The sequence below is a fragment of the Canis lupus genome, chromosome 20 (genome assembly GCF_011100685.1).
Source record: "Canis lupus familiaris isolate Mischka breed German Shepherd chromosome 20, alternate assembly UU_Cfam_GSD_1.0, whole genome shotgun sequence".
NCBI lineage: Eukaryota > Metazoa > Chordata > Mammalia > Carnivora > Canidae > Canis > Canis lupus.
In genome coordinates, this window is record NC_049241.1 from 8,751,693 (window position 1) to 8,769,343 (window position 17,651).

A 17,651-nucleotide genomic window follows, 5' to 3' on the forward strand; every position below is an offset into this window, starting at 1 on the left:
GTTCAAATCAGTTTGAAAGGTTTTGTTTCACTTTTGCTGAATGGCTTAGATACTGGCTTGACTTTAATCATACAAGGCTGAAGGAAGATCAATACCTATTCCTGGTCCATTATGCGCAAAAAAGCTCCACCAAGAGCACATTCTCCTGAGCATGGGTCCACCTTGCCTCTTCAGGTAAGGGTAGCAGCAGTAGGAAGACTCGGCAAGGCAAGGTCACAGAACTGGACAAAGAAGTTCTCAACTTTGATTATTATGGTTAAGAATTTTATTATCAAAATTATTACATCTCTTGTGAAAGTTCAAATGTTACAGCAAGGTGTAAACACTCCACTTGAGAAAGAAGTGATACTTCTTCCCTTCCAAGAGTTCCCCCCACCCCCCGCCCCCACCCCCCCCAGAGGTCTGGTCTTGACAGCACCCTGCCCACACAGAGTGGCTGGGGTCTCTGCACGTGCCAGGCAGGGTGAGGGCCGCCTGCCCGCTGGCCTCTCCCCCTGGTTAAAGCCAAAGGGAGAATGCAAACCCCAGCCCAAATGGAGAGACATTTACATACGTTTTATATAATATACAAAGAAACCAGCATCCCAGGCAACATGATTTCCACTCCCAACGCTCTCCCAGACTGATGGGTTTGTGGGGGAAACAACAAAAAGAAAAGTATTCTGCTGAGGTCTCAGCATTTAAAAAAAAATCTCCCCTCATTTGAGCAAACACCTGATTTCAATTTTGAAAAAGTGAAATTTTGTAACAGTCACACACAAAGAGAGAAGACTGTGCATATGATAGTTGTAGGAGAGGGTAGAAAAGAAGGGGATGCAAGAGGCTAGGGAAAAAAAGAAGAAAACAAATTGGAAGGAAGGAGGGAGACTCACAGTATTATCTTGTCCAAAAGAAAAGAAGTAAGGTCCACTGCAGCACCAGGGATTACACCTGTCATATATTTGCTACCCCTACCATGGTTATAACTGAATACAAAATTAGATAAATAAAAACACGCCGGATATTACAGTAAACAAGTGAAAGAAATAAGCTGGCAACCGTATGGAATTTAAAAAGATTGTGTACCCCACCTGGGTAGGCTCCAGGGCTCCTCCAGGGGTGTACAACAGGCACAATGCACTGATGGGGAGAAGCCAGTCTGCTCGAGTCTCTCATCCAGAACAGTGTTAGGTGTGTGGGTGGCTTTATAACTCTCTTACCTGGGCCACTCTCAAATAAGCATCCCCCAAAGAAATGTGGGACATGCCCACACACAATCACAGTCCTGTCGGTGCCACTCCACAAACGTGTCTTTCCACTCTTACCCTGCAGTCACAAGTGCGTGCTCCCTAATCATGGAGGTGGTCCTATTCATGGGATCCTCAACTCCTGACTAACTGGGAGTAGAAAAAATAAAATTCAAAGAATTCCCAAAACACTTGGGATCCTTACTAATCAAATTTATTGCCAACAGCTGATAAGTAGCAATGCAATTGGCCCATCTCACTTATTCCTCTTTGCCTACTTACTTTTCTGGGTTACTGAGCTGTGAGACAGCTTGGGGCGGGGGAGACGGCTGGGGGCTCAGACAATCTACTATGATCATCTGCTCCTGAATCAAGAGTTGACCAGGAGCTCTTCTTCAGAGCCAGGCACCCCTCAGCCAGAGCACATTCCAAGTTTTGCTATCTCTGCCTATTTCTCGGTGATTTTAACACAAAGGCAGGGAGTATTCTTGGTGGACATATCTTGGCTGATACCTGCTTTTGGAATGGTTGTCACAGGGTGAACATATACATACCTACCTTTCTTCTTAAGTGCATAAAAACCCTAATACTACGCAGATGGCTTGGGGCTTTGAGATTGGCTCTTTCTGCTTTTTTCCTCTGAAAAGAAAACTTTTTTTGGGGGGGTGGGGGAGGGTGTGTGTGTGTGTAAAAAGATGTCCCCACTGCACAAGTGACTACAGGCTACAGGCAAGTACGGGAGACAGAGGCTTCAACACGACTCATTGCACTTAGAACCGTTACTAACCGGAACACCATTTGCTTGTCAACAATGTACCCTTAACAGCAGGGAGAAACTTCTTTATAGTCTCTGCTTCAGACAAGATTTACATCTTTCTCCAAGGCCAGAGCCAGTCGCGACCACAAGTCTTGTTTCTTGTCGACCAGACCCAGTCCTCTGGCACCTTGTACCCTCTTCCCCAGCAATATGCTCGGCCTAGGTTCCAGAGGCAGCTGGAAGGAAGCAGCTATGGGCTCATTCAGTTCTGTTTGCCCAAATCCAGAAGCCCTAGGAAAGTCCTGTCTGAGTCTTGACTCCTGACCCTTGCAGCGGCTGGAGTCGGTACTGGTGCACACCCCCACTCCCACGGTGTGGGTAGTGCTGTGAATTGGAAACCGCAGATACCCTGGAGGCCTGGTAGGCAGCGGACTGCCCAGCACTGGGCAGACTGATAGTCCGTAAGTCTGATGGCAATGACGACCTAGAGTTCTGAGGGAAGGAGGTGGAACTCAGAGTTCCTGTGCTGGACTGGGAGACCGAGTCTGAGGTCGGTGAGTCTGAGGGGCCCTGTGGGGTAGGGCTAGCAGCACTAGAAGGGCAGCTCCTCCTTGGAAGACTGCTGCCAGTGCTGTTTCCAGAATGTGGCTGGCTGCTATAATACCCTGGTGTCCCCGTAAATGGGGCCAACGAGTCTGTGGATACAGGGTGGGCGGGGCTGGAATAGGACGTAGAAGAGAGGGAGGATTCTGAAGAACCGTGAGAGGGGGGATTTCCAGGTCTCAGTGCAGTAGTTCGATAACTGTATCCTGGAGATTGGGTGGGATGTCCTCTAAAGGGGGAGGAACTCTGCTGAAGGAGGCTTTGTGATTCTGTCCGTGGACTATCACACTGCAGGAGCTAGAAAGAGTCGGGAGGAAAAGCATAAGGAGGTGAAAAAGTCCCTATTTAAGCCATTTAGGCTTGTGAATATTTAAAATACCCTACTTTTTCTTCTTCTTCTTCTTCTCCTTCTCCTTCTTCATCTTCTCCATCTTCTTAACCATTTGTTCTTTTTAGGATACCAAAGACAGTAAAATGGCTGTCTCTGATCACTTTATTTATTTTTCTGGCATGATTTATTACCTGAAGGTGAGCAGATGACGACTTATTTCCAAGGCTGCTGAAACTATATGAAAGACGGCATCTCAACTGCAAAGGATGGCCAGGATCACAAAATATTTGGAACCCAGAACATACTCCTATGCCCAGAGATGAGCAATTTCTCGTCTCACCTGGTAGCTGTATCTGGAAGGGCTGTAAACGGCTGCTCCTTTAGAGAGTGCTGAGCTCAGTGTCTCTGGGCCTTCTCCATCTGTAGGGTCTGGAAGATAATACAAAATCAACTTGGTTTCCTCGAATGAGTGAGAAATAGCCATTGTTCATTCATATCATCAGTGCTGGGGATCCCTGGATGGCTCAGTGGTTTAGCACCTGCCTTTGGCCCAGGGCATGATACTGGAGTCCTGGGGATCGAGTCCTACATCAGGCTCCCTGCATGGAGCCTGCTTCTCCCACTGCCCGTGTCTCTGCCTCTGTCTCTCATGAATAAATTAAAAAAAAAAAATATATATATGTATATATTTTTTTTAAATAAAATCTTTTAAAAAACAAAACAACAAAAAACAAATCACTAGTGCTGTCACCAACCTAGGCTGCTCTCTTTTGGATGAATCAATGAGTGCAGCATGCCAGAAAGGCAAAGAGTGGTTAATTATGGGGATGTTTTAAATGCCTGATCTGACACCTTTCTCCTTCTTTCCCTTCATTCTTCATCAAAGTGGATTTCCAGGCCTTTGCAGAGAAGAGTTACAGACAAGTATCTCTTGGGGAAAAAAGGGAGAGAAAGGGAGAGGGGGAAAGAGTAGGAGTGAGAGAGAACATGGGATGCTAGATCTTAAGAATGCTGTAGTCCGGAAGAGTAGAAACAGGATTGACCTGGAACCTTCCCTCCAGTAGAGCCTAACTGCATAAAAAACTGACTCACCTCAGCCCAGCATTTGGTGAGCACTGTGTAGAGTCTGGCTCATGTGTCCCTAAACCTGGCTGGCAGCAGAAGGCCATGGACTCACCTGAGTCTTTCTCTGTGATATTACTCTCCCAAGTGGGAGAAGGCTCTCCTTTTTGGGCCACCCTCACACTGCTTCGGAGGACCTTGGGAATACTCCCTCCTTCTCGGAGTCGTTCCACCGATGTGGGAACCATCCTATAAAGGGAACAGGGTGCAAGTTTATGCCACAGGACTTCAGACTCAAAAGTCTGGAACAAATGAGGCTCTGACAAAGACTGTACGATGCATTCTCTTACAACATCCTCTTAGACATTGTTTTCTTCAGGACCAATTTAAAACAAAGTATTTTTTCTCTGCCTTAAACTCTGGAAAAGATGGATTTAAAGATGGCTGTATTTGATCCCTATTTTGAAATGCTAAGTTTTCTCTTCTGTGAAGTCATGTGCCTGGCATATAGAAGTAATTTAATAAATGCTTTAAAGATTAATAAACATTATTCATTTGAGTCAGGTCTCTTTTTCAGAGTTCGACTGTTTCAGTTCAAGATTCCTGAACGGCCTCATTCTCTATATTTCTCTCATTTGATACTCAATACTTGTTATTATCTATCTATCTATCTATCTATCTATCTATCTATCTATCTATCATCTATCTACAGTGCTATTTATCTATTTGTGGTCTCCCCAAATTCTTTTCGATTAGATTCGATCATTTTCGATTCATTTCGATTATTTTTGATTTGGATTCATTAGATTATTTTCGATTCGATTCGATTCGATTATTTTCAATTCAATTCAATTCGATCGTTTTCGATTCGATGCAAATCAATTATTTTCGATTCAATTCGTTTTGATTCGATTCGATTATTAACAATTGATTCGGTTTCATTCGATTCGATTCGATTATTTTCGATGCGAGTCGATTCGATTCGATTCTTTTCGATTCGAATCGATTCTTTTCTTTTCGTATTTACAGTGCTATTTATTTATTTGTGGTCTCCCCGAAACCAGACAACTCCTTTCAGGATGTGTCTTATCTTTCTGTACATGCTAGTGTGTGCAACTTAGACTTAAGTCTGAGCTGAACTCCTGACTTACCTTTCATATGAAATGAAAAAACAGGAGGCAGTATAACTGCCCAGCAAATAAAATAGCTCATCTGTGTCCACAACTATATGGCGTCCAAAGTGTTGTTCTGCAGGTTTGGTGGCAATGCTTTGCTTCTGTAAGGCTGAGGGGGGTGGGGGTAGGGGTGGGGTTGTGGCTGTTACTATTAAATCAGCTGAACATCATAGATGGCACAGTGGGCTGCCTTTCTCAGATAAGTGTTCCCATACATTTTAGGTGAAACTGAGAATGATTCTAGATGTATACTTTCCTCTTAAATTTAAGTATTTCAGCATCAAACATAAACTTACCACCTACTGCTGATATTCTCTTGAGGTCTGCAGTGAGATGAAGTGCCTCTGGAATCTGATGGGCTTACCGCCTCCATATGGGACATAGAGGAATGAGATGGGGAGAATTTTTTGTGAGGGGAAGATGGGGTTCGGGTTGAGGATCCCTGCACACCATGGGCACCAGTGTCAGAAAGTGAGTTACTGCTGCCTTGCCCAGCTCCTGCAGACTTGCTTTTGCTCTGTGCAGAGTCACCTCCCCCACCAGAATTCTCCTTGGCTTCTTGTTTCCGTTTGCGGTACTCCAGCAGGGATACCTGGGAGGAAAATAAGAAACAGGACTCTAGGTCGACATCATTAGTGGATCACTAGCAATAGGGAAAGAAGATGGAACCCTCATAAAACTACTAGTCTGCTATGCAAACAAAGCAGGCTAGCAACCCTTTCTAAGCAGTCAGAAACTGGTAAGAAGAGAATACCCTAGAGGATGACATTTTTGAAGAACAGTGTTTGCCAGCAGGCCTCAATCTTTTTTCTGCCTTCAGAAAACTGTGAGATCACAGTTGCCCAGTAACAGAAGCTGTTTGTAACACTGGTAACACCTAGAAAAGGGAAGGGGGAGTTGGGAGCTAGGTAGTTTGAAAAAGCCTTCCAGGTGACCTGATAGCTCTTCAGCAATCCCTAAAAATCTCCTGAATCAGTTCTTTAAAAAAAGAGAGAGACAAGGAAAGAAAAGAAAAAGCCAATGCTTCAGCGTTCTTAGATGTGTTCAATTTTTCAAGATACACATGGGGATTTATTACTGTTTCTGTATTACACATAGGGAAATTAGTGTAAAAAGAGAAAGAATGCTATGCAGCTTATATTTTAGTAAGCTACTCCAGGAAATGTACACTTGGAAACTTTCCCCCAACTCTGCCTCATTCTCTCTTGATTGATAGTGTTCCTCCCTGCCCTGTCCAGTACTTCTATCTCCTCTTTGCTGGTAGAGCATACTGCCTACACTGGCTGTCACCCTGTTACAGTGTCTTGATTGTTCCTCCACTGAACTGTATGTTCTATGAGGGCAAAGACCAACTTTTTCTGGCTTTTCATCTTTAAAATCCAGCACAGAACCTGACAGCAGGTGCTCAACATTTCTCATATAACAAATCATGATTTCAATTACTATTGTACATAGTAAATGACACCAGAAATCCAAAGACATTTTAATTTTTGCTTCTGATGGTTAATGCTGTTCATATGACAGTCCTCTAAGCCCACTGCTCTTATTCCAAATTATCTTCCAGTTTTTCTGCCTTCTACTCCCTCAGGGCTCTCATTTTTCTGTTCAAATGCAAAATATAACCAAAGTAGTAACATTTTGTATATGCATTTTCTATATACAATCTTGGAAAAGAGTTAATAATAATAAATTCTGGTAATGTATTTTCATTGAAATGCAAATATCAAGTCACTAGGCTACATTTCACTGAGACTACTACAGATATGCTGCAATTGTGTGAGACAGTCACATACACAGAACACTTAACATCTCTAGCCCTGCACAATAAATGGAAGTTGCCATGGCAACCCAAAATACTCCCACAGATTTCCAAATGCCCCTAGCTGAAGTCCAACTGACATAAAAAAAGCACATTTTGGGGTTTTGTAATTTCTTGAACAGGCATTACTTACAAGTCAAGTCCCAACCTGTTAGCCAGGAATCTATGGCCTGGCCTTGTTCCACCATCTCTTTTTTTTTTTTTTTTTTAAGATTTTATTTATTTATTCATAGAGACGCAGGCAGAGACACAGGCAGAGGGAGAAGCAGGCAGGGAGCCCGACGTGGGACTCGATCCCGGGTCTCCAGGATCACACCCCGGGCTGCAGGCGCGCCACCGGGGCTGCCCCACCATCTCTTTCCGTACTCTCCTTTCCTGACTCTCCCTACCTTTCACCAGATACTACAGCAGCATTCAACTGTTTGCAGCCATTGCATCCCCGCTGCCCACTCAATGGCAGTGTCACATAGGCAAAGAGTTCTGCTCTCTTCTGTAATATCCTTACTCTTGTTTGTTGGCAGATTGCTTCCTATTTACTAAAAGAGATCAGCTAAATCAGTGAGTGACCTGTCATCTCTCACTCCACCACCTCTCAAACTAGCTAGGAGCCTCTTGTTTATTCTCAATATACCCTCCACTTATATGACTAGGCCAGGCTGCAGCTAAGATGTTTTTACTGTATCTGAACAACTCCTCTGGAGCATCCAATGCCACTGTAATTAATTAGTTATTAATAGAATTATCTGCTTACCTCTGTCTCACTTGTTTTATGCTCCATTAGGACAGAACATAGGAGGCAAATATAGAATAGTGGCGGTAAGAGCATGTAATCTGGAATCAGATAGACTGGGCAGTGTCCTAGACCTTCTGTTTACTTGCTATGTGACCACAGGCAAGTCATTCAACTTGCCTTAATTTCCTCATCTGGAAAATGGGAAATTACCCATCTTACAGGATTGTTTTTTTTTTTCTTACAGGATTATTGTGAGAATATGATGCATAAGAAATAGTGAACAGTGCCTAGAACATAGGAAGTGCTAAATAATACAAGTAATCAGCATTATTCTCTCATTGTTCTATCCTTTGATTGCATAGCATGTGTATAGCACATACACGGCAGGCATTTAAATTTGAGTATTTGTTAACACTCATCAAATGGTATTAAAACAGTCTTGTCTTAAAGACAAAACAAAACAGGGCTCCTGGGTGGTTCAGTCAGATAAGTGGCTGCCTCCAGCTCAGGTCACGAGGGGTCCTGAGATCGAGTCCCAAGTCTAGCTCCATCCTCAGTGGGAAGTCTACTTCTCCCTCTCCCTCCGTGCTGCCCCCTTGCCCCTGCTCATGCTTGAGCGCTCTCTCTCTTTCAAATAAATAAGACCTTTAAAACAAAACAGTCTGGTCTTTCATTGGACAGGGCAGAAAGCATGTCTTAGGTCTCTTTGTTTTCCTCACACAGGGAATGATGCTGAACACACAGTGGTATCTCAATAAATTTCTACTGAATCACTTACTTAGTGTTTTCAAAAGGGCCTATATAAGGTAGAAAACACTTACCTTTTTCCTCTGTGGTGGGTTCTGGGGGGCAGATGGGACTCCTTCACAAGTCCTCTCACTGCCAGGTGACATGGATCCACGAGAGAGGTCTTTCATAAAACCATGTTCATATCTGCTGGGAAACCCTTCTGCAGGGGAACAATATCCCCCATCCAAATGTAAAGGTTTCCTATCCCCTACTAGGGGAGACCCTCGATATAATCCATCAGCTCGAGGCATAGCGTTCAATGGGGAGTAGGCGTACATTAAGTTAAACTCTGTCCGAAATGCCTGGTCCGAGTTCCTTGCAAGGGTTTGATGTCCATCTCCACTCCTGCTTGGAAAGCCAGTCTCAGAGGGGGGCCCGATAGAAGGATGAGTAGCCAGGTCAGAAGGACCTGAGTTGATCAGGGAAGGTCTGTCAGCACAGCTGTTAGTGTTGGAGTCAAGGTAGCCTACTTTTGTCAAGTCCAGGTCTTTTCGGTGACAAAGCTGAAAGAATAAAAATCAACAGAGACATGGAGGAGGAGGCAGGGGAAGGAAATAGTCAAAGGGCAGAAAGGAAGGGAAGTGAGGGGGCACAGGTAAAAGGTAAGAGGGATGGAAGTACAAGAGAGAAAGTCATTAACATCTATATAAATCCCATGGAGCAACAGAATATACAGGCCAGATTACTATAGAATGCTGGCCTTTCATAAATTGCTTTAAAGTCTTTCTGGGTAAGAAGCCTGGGAAAATCAGAATTAAGCAACTGGCCAAATGTGACTATTTTGCCTGCTTAGCCTTTCATCAGGTTTGCTGAGTCACCTTATATGACATTAAGGGACTGGAAGTATAATCAGGGATTTACCTGAGCCCCATGTATGCTACAGAGGTGAGACTGGTGTCTTAAGGTAACTGGCTTCTGGTGTTATTCATTTGTATTTAATACTGATGGAAGGTGGGAGGAGGGAAAAAGGGAAAGAAAGTAGTAAGTAGAAAGACAAGTATTTAAGTTACTGGTTTAGTAAAGGACAATGGTATTAGTTAAAGACATCAATCAACCAGTTCTTACTCACTTTCATTATTAAGTATGAGTGCTTCTCATAAAACATTCTGGCCACTCAATTCTCTATCATCTGACATATATGTCCACATACCACAAGACCACTAATGCCCATCACTGCAGAGCATTCAAAATGCTGAATTATATCAAAAATAAACCATACCTACTATTTGGTTATCATTACCTCCTAACATCAAGATTTTCCATCACTAGATCAACTATTACTAACTCTCTAGGAAGAATGGTACCAAAAATCCAGATGTCACACTATGATTTCCTTATGAGAGTAAAAAACACCCAGAAAACCTCTAGTACACTAGATACAACCTTTTTCAGTTTCAGTTTCCTTTGATCTATAAAATTCTGATCCAGAATTTTATCAACTATCACTAAGTTTAGCACTAATTTTTTACTGGAAAGGGGTAGAGTTTACAGTTCAGTTAATTTCTGAAAGGTTAGACTACAGCTTTCTCTTCAAGAGGAAAAAGGCTCCATGTGGATTCACAGTTAATCATTACATTTGTCCAAATCTTATAATAGTTAAATTCTAGCACTAAAATCTAAATTTAACATCTCTACAGCAGTAGAGTGCCTGAGAAAAACACTCAATGGGATATTCTAAGAGATACCACTTGTATGCAATCACATTTCCACTACTACAAAAGGAAGGCCTGTTTCACAGAAGCCATGGGCTTAGTTTCCTTGTATACCCAGTAAGGAACTATAAGAAAACGTAGAAAATGGGAGAGGCAGGACTCTCCCTTTCAAAACAAGCTGCTCAGTCTATCAACCAAAGCCCAAACATCCAGTTAAACAAAAAGCTGTCAGATTATCCCTGGAACAAAACATAAATCACTGCCTAACTTTTCTGCTATAAACTGCTCCTTCATCAGCCCAAGATAATAAATATCAAAAGGTAGCTCTTACCAACTTTTGATTTCAACTTTCCTTATTTAACAAACACACCTTATTTGTTGTTTTCTTTACCAAGGTTCCTGCCACATCTTCAGCTTGCTTTTTTAAACTTGACTTCTAGACTCTATTCTTTAGAAGAACTCTTCAGCCACCCCCTCCCCCAAACAACAAACCCGACCCCCCACACACCCCTTCATTTTCCTCCATCTACATTGAAAGTACTGAGTGATCACAGTCACACATGGGAAGATTCATTCAACTTACAGCGACTGGTCGTTCCTCAGCCTACTGCCCCGCTCACTCGGACCCCCCAGCCCTCCCACACACTCATGCACACTCACTCTCAGCCTCCAAGTGTGATTGAGATGGTGTGATAACTACCTCGGGTGACAGGGACTCGGGCCTATTCGCAGGGGAACTCTCAGGGGAGGATATGTTCTAGAGGAGGGAAAAGCATCTTGTTATTCATCTATCCGAAGTCAAGAAGCAAAACAAAACAAACAAAAAAATAAAGTAAAGGCAAGCATAGATGGTTAGCCACAACTTTGTGGTGGGGGCAAGGGGTGGGAAAAGAATGCACAGGGGAAATGTTTAACTGCAGAATTCATCTCAATGGACAGAACGACTGGTTAAAAATGCTTCCTGGTGTCCTTGAAAGCATTTAGGGATAAACTGATTATAATGTTTCATGCTATAAGTAAACATCTTAAGCAGGTAACAGAAAAAGTTTAGATCCGTTAAACTGTACACTATAATTTCATATGAAATTTTGTTCTACAGTTGATGACAGTTGAGCAGTCTATAGTATTTATTACTGATGGGCATCCTATCACTTATTCCTCCTAGGGGAACCTTTTTCCTTTATCCCACACCTCCTTCTGAAAATCACATTTCTTCATTCTCCTGTGTGGTTCGGGCTTACCACCATTGTCCAGGGAAAGTGCTGAGGCTGACAGGGCTAAGGAGATGGCTAGCATCTCCTGAATTACAGTTATAGGAGACAGAATGCAATCCAGCTCATAGGCTAGATGGTTTATGGCATAATCTAATTAGATCTGAACACTCCTACCTACCAGTGTTCTCTGATGTTAAAAATCTCTTGTACTTCTGGGAACAGAGGAGAGGGAAAAACCAGAGGGGTACACTTCAAGTCCCTGCATCTTAAACAGGCTTCCCCTTAGAGCTTTCACCTGAGGTAGCTCTCTCATATCAAATAGGAACTCTGATGGAAGAGCTGAATGGTACGAAGTAGACAGAATGATGGCAGTAGTTGTGACAAGGATTCAGAGAACCAGGGATAAGAGAAGGGAGGGGTTCCTAATGTTGGAGACTCTGGACAGCTCTAATGTGGGTGGCAGACCCATTCTATGGGAGACAAAATGAAGCTCTTAATTTTATTTAGTGGGCTGGGTAGTGTGTGAGATGGACACTGGGCCCAGAAGAGAAGGGAAGGGTTATTCTGGTGGAAAGGAGGGGCTAATTAAGTTTGCCTTCCTAGAGTTGCTTTTACTCCCTTTCCTTGATCTTCCTCCTCCTCACAATCTTGTTTCTCCTCTACTACATGTCTCCTCAACTCCTTCCCTTAGCACTGGAGACATTTTTCACTGGGGTGATTTTTATTTTTCCTTTCAAAAATATTCTTCCCCAACCAAACTCATCTTTACCTGTGAGACCTTTTTGGTATTTTTCTGTGTCACAACAGTGTTGGATGGAAATAAGGCTTTCTATACTAGAATACAGTAAAGAGCATGGTGGTTAAAATGGTGATAAGGATGGCCAGGATGGTGAACTGTGTTTTAATGACAAGAAAGGCTAATTTTCCTTAGTCAAATCACAAGATTGAAACTGTGAAAATAGGCATTAGACTTTCTGAAGGGATAGGTTATTTAATATACTGTAATATTTTCTTTCATTCCCAGTATTCTGACATTATGCTTAGACTATGCATCACTAAACTGTTCTTTGACTTGTAAAAATAAATAGATAGATAAAAGCATCTTACCCTTATACAATGTTTCAACTATCCAAATACTATATGGGATTAGGAAATGCACCGAGTGCTAAATTTAACTGTCCTGGAAGGTGACATAATTTCTAATTTCTGTAATTACACCTTTTTAATTATAATAAAACCTGCAACGATAAAGTATGAAATCCAATGCCTACAATTTGCTGCCCTCCAGGGTGAATATCCTCTTATAAAATTTTAATATTAAACTCTATTTGCTAACTGAAAAATCAAGGCAATTAAATCAAGTTAGTAAGGCCTGAATCAGCTGCTTTACTGTATGGCTAAGAAGAAAGCCACAGGGAATTTAGTAAAAAGTAACTTCTCTATAAATCAAATATAACCAGGAAGGCTCCCCTGCCTCCCTACAATCCGCTTGCCAAAGAGGTTGGCTCCCAAAGTAATTAATACAGTCTCTCTAGTTCAGGTACAGAACATAACTGCTTTCTGCTTTCAAGATTGCAAGCTACCTCCTTCTCAGTTAGCCATTCAACAGTCCGGGTATTTTAAATCCCTATGTTCTCATAATGGCTGAATAGGTAGAAAGGCATTGGTTAAAGCATTCACCTTTATCAAAGAACACATCTGGAGAAGTTACAAGCTAGGGGCAGAGCTGAGGGTTTAGTGATTGGAACAATTATTTTTAAGGAGGAAGAGACTGGCTTTAATGAAGTTCAAATTAAAGCAACATGTAATAGACTGAATTTTTTTTTTATACACAAGGATTCTGTTCAGTAAACCTGCTGTCATCCACACGTGAACACAAGAATGTGATTCAGAATTAACTGTTCAGTTAAGGTATACATTTCTAACTTAATCCAGGGAGTGAGTATAATAAATCTGTCTTTTACAAATACATGTTGTTAGCCTCTTTCTACTTTTCATTCCTAACACAGTGTAACAAGAAGGGAAAGTAACTTGGAGTAGGGGAAAAAAACTCATTTGCCACAAATCATAACCCAAAGCTTTCTAGATCTCTGTTCACTGAGGCCACAACAAGAATACAAAACAACAGGGAAAAATAACTCACTCATTTAAAGGCCTAAAAAGAAAGACAGACAATCAGAATAACCTGAGCTCTCAGGCTAGTATCATTAGTGGTTACTAGGCAGCTAGAGACCTATTTTAACCAAGGTATATAGTAAAGACAAAGATGGAGATGGAGCATGCTTATTACTACAGTTACAGACACTGATGGGTTGCATGCAAAAAACAGATGAATGTCATCCATGGTAGAACTATTCCTTTTTGGGGAAGTATGGGGGCTTTGGGGGAAGATGAGAGGCTACCAGGTAACAGGTCACACTGATCCTGAGGTTTCCCATCCTCTTGCTGACACTAGCAGGAACATGGTCAAGAAATATTTGGAATGACATTATACTTGAAATGAGGAAGGGCAAATGATAATTTTAATATTCAACACTCCCCAACAACCAAACCCAAGTTACCTCAAACTGCAGAGGAGTATTGCAGCGACTAGCAGTAGTAAGAGACGTGATTGGTGAGAACATGAGGCTGTATCCATTTCGACACTCCTCTTCTGAGTGAGATGGGCCAGATGTGGTCAGTGGGGGGCTCTTTGAGCCTGGATTGGGAGGGGGTGGTGTGACTGGAGAAAGAGGCCTCAGTAACTTGGTGACATTCTGCTCCATCAAATATCGAGACTTCCATTTCTTTAATGGGCTCAATAGATCTGTGAAATACAAAGCTTGGATGAGAGATTGAAACCACAGCTTAAAGGGAAGCTCTGTAGTAAAGCTATTAATCTCTAGCCCACAATGGTTAATTCCTCTTCTGCCTCATTCCATTGTTATCTCCTACAATCAAACCAAAAGCCCAAAGAACTCTTTAATTGTCACACTTAAAGTAATTCTCAAAATTCTCTATCTCCCAGAGAATCACCAAATGAATCTGACACTTTTTTTTTTTTTAAGATTTTATTTATTTATTCATGATAGTCACAGAGAGAGAGAGAGAGAGAGAGAGAGAGAGGCAGAGACACAGGCAGAGGGAGAAGCGGGCTCCATGCAGGGAGCCCGATGTGGGATTCGATCCCGGGTCTCCAGGATCGCGCCCTGGGCCAAAGGCAGGCGCCAAACCGCTGCGCCACCCAGGGATCCCGAATCTGACACTTCTGTTGACTGATCCCTGGAATGAATTTAATTTCTTCCAGGGGAAAATATAAACTTAATTTTTATATTCAGTTTCCAAAAATCTCAGTTCTCTGTCACCTTGTTAAAATCACTCTCTACTTAATTGCCATGTCATCAGCTCAGGTTTCTAGAATGTTAACTCCATATACTCCTTTTATATATTTTTACCATTTTTTGGCAGCTCTTTCTATAACGTTCTGCTTTAGTAGGAAAGAGTTACACACGATTACTTGACCTATATTTAGCCCCTAGTCTTAGAGTGCTTCAAAGGAGGAAATGATTTTCACGAAAATTTCTCCCAACCGTTTTCAAAAATGAGGCTAGTACTCTTTTTCTGATTGGAATATCCTATACTTCCTATACTTCTTGGGTCCACTTAAAAAGGAAATTACTACCCTATATATTTTAATGACCACTCAGGTCAAAGCACCTATCTCACTTTCTCAGAGGAGAAGTCTACTTTTATTCATTTACAGTTAAAAGATATTTATTTACTTAATACCTACTATATGGAAACTACTGAAGTAGGTATGTGAGAGGAGAAGGTCACCATATATTCTATTTAAGGGGATTTACAAATTCGTGAGGATGAGAAAACATGTAAAACATGTTTAAGAACCTCAGAGGTGATCGTATGGTTATGTGTTAATCAAAAAATAAAATTATGCTTTGTAATTCTTGATCTAATGGTCCTGTATTTGAGCCCCACACTGGGTGTAGAGATTACTTAAAAATAAAATCTTAAAATCAATCAATCAATCAATCAATCAATCAATCAATCAATCTTAGGAATGCGTGGGTGGCTCAGTGGTTAAGCATCTGCCTTTGGCTCAGGGCATGATCCTGGAGTCCTGGGACCAAGTCCCACATCGGGCTCCCTGCATGGAGCCTGCTTCTCCCTCTGCCTGTGTCTCTGCCTCTCTCCAGTGTCTCTCATGAATAAATAAATGAAATCTTAAAAAAAAAAAATCTTAAAAAAAAATTATGCTTTTAAGTGCGTATTAGATACCAGGCACTATTCTATGTACTTTATGTAAATTATTATATTCATTTAAACAACTCTAAAAATTCAGTTTAAAGATGAGGAATCTGGGGCACCTGGGTGGGTCAACTGGTTAAGCCTCTGCCTTCAGCTCAGTCATGAGCTTTAAAAAAAAGGGGGGGGGGGAATCCCTGGGTGGCTCAGCGGTTTAGCACCTGCCTTTGGCCTAGGGCGCGATCCTGGAGTCCCACATGGGGCTCCCAGCATGTTTCCCCCTCCTCCTGTGTCTCTGCCTCTCTCTCTCTCTGCCTCTCTCTCTCTACCATGAATAAATAAATAAATAAATCTTTATTTAAAAAAAAAGATGAGGAACTGATGTGCAAAGATAAAGACTAGGTAATTTAGTTTTATTTATATTCTTTTATTTTTTTAAAGATTTTATTTATTTATTCATGAGAGACAAAGGCAGAAACACAGGCAGAGGGAGAAGCAGGTTCCCTAAGGGGAGCCCTGATATGGGACTTGATCCCAAGACCCCAGAATCAGGCCCTGAGCCAAAGGCAGATGCTAAACCACTGAGCCACCCAGCCAGGTGGCCCGCTTTTAGTATTTTTTAAAAAATGTTTTATTTATTTGAGGAAGAGAGTGAGCATAAGAGACAGGATGGCAGCAGGGGTAGAGGGAGAAGCGGACTCTCTGCTGAACAGAGAGGACAATGACATGAGGCATAATCCCAGGACCCTGAGATCATGACCTGAGCCAAAGGCAGCCACTTAAACATTGAGCCACCCAGGGGCCCCCCCTTCATTTACATTCTCAGTCACTATGTTAAGATATATCCCCTAGGCTTAGTGGAAGGAGTGGCATTTATCCCAGGCCGTTCAAGGACATTTTGGACAGAAGATCAGGCTCAGAGCTGTGCTTCAGGATGATTACTATGGCAGCAATGGTTAGAATGACAATGGGAAGCTATTTCGAATTAATGGAGTAGTTACTAGAGTTATGAGGCACGGAACTAGGCTAACAGATATGGAAATGAGAGAGGGAAGAATAAATGTAAAAAATACTGGACGTGCTTTTTTTTCTTTCTGATGTGTAAGAAGTTTTTATTTTCCTAGATTGGAATTATATTTATATTCTTCTTGTGTTCCAGAAATTAACTTTTCTTTCTTACTGTTTTCCTTTGAAAGGTGTCTAGGTATAAAAAACAAATGTGATTCATGACATGTTTATTACATTTTTTAGTGTACTTTGAGAGTCACACTGTAAATCTTTTAAAAAACTGCTATAGGGGGCAGCCTGGGTGGCTCAGCAGTTTAGTGTTGCCTTCAGCCCAGGACGTGATCCTGGGGACTTGGGATCGAGTCCCACCTCAGGCTCCCTGCAGGGAGCCTGCCTCTCCCTCTGCCTGTGTGTCTGCCTCTCTCTGTCGCTCATGAATAAATAATTAAAATCTTAAAAAAAACCAAAAAACTGCTATAGGGACGCCTGGGTGGCTCAGAGGTTGAGCGTCTGCCTTTGGTCCAGGGCGCTGATTCCTGGAGTCCTGGGATTGAGTCCCACATCGGGATTGAGTCCCACAACAGGTTCCCTGTAGGGAGCCTGCTTCTCCCTCTGCTTGTGTCTCTGCCTCTCTCTCTGTGTCTCTCATGAATGAATACATAAAATCTTTAAAAAATAAAAAATCACTATATTGCCAGGTCCAACGCTAAATACTAAAGGGAATTTGGCTAAATAATGAAGCTCACTACAGAAAAGTTAGAAAGTACAGATGAACTCCCTACTTCCAACTCACAGGTCATTCATATAAAACATATTTATTGAGTTATTATTATGGTATCCTATTCAACAAAACAGATCTGACATCTGCCCTGATGGAAGTTTATGGGCCAGTGGTCATTTGCCTTTTTTCTATCAATAACACCATATTTACAATTTTTTTCCAGTCTTGTATCGTTTTCCATCTTTACTCAAATTCACAAAATTACACAAACACCCACATATTTAAATAAACACACAATTTGAAACCAAACCTACAAATT

At 41.9% G+C, this 17,651-nt stretch overlaps 1 protein-coding gene across 14 annotated transcripts in view; it reads right to left on the reverse strand.

The window, feature by feature from the left end:
- Nucleotides 1-250: 250 nt before the first annotated feature.
- The window catches only part of SETD5 (SET domain containing 5), an 84,159-nt gene continuing 66,758 nt past the window's right edge, over nt 251-17,651 (reverse strand). For 11 of the 14 annotated variants that reach the window (XM_038565757.1, XM_038565761.1, XM_038565756.1 and 8 more), the window contains 7 exons: nt 13,923-14,167; nt 10,848-10,904; nt 8,528-8,998; nt 5,451-5,746; nt 4,095-4,228; nt 3,258-3,346; nt 251-2,883 (listed from right to left, as the gene is read on the reverse strand). In XM_038565757.1, coding sequence (XP_038421685.1) covers nt 2,275-2,883; nt 3,258-3,346; nt 4,095-4,228; nt 5,451-5,746; nt 8,528-8,998; nt 10,848-10,904; nt 13,923-14,167 — 1,901 coding nt within the window. In that variant the 3' untranslated portion in view covers nt 251-2,274. The remainder of the gene's footprint in view (nt 2,884-3,257; nt 3,347-4,094; nt 4,229-5,450; nt 5,747-8,527; nt 8,999-10,847; nt 10,905-13,922; nt 14,168-17,651) is intronic. The other 3 variants (XM_038565759.1, XM_038565764.1, XM_038565762.1) reach the window with 1 other exon arrangement.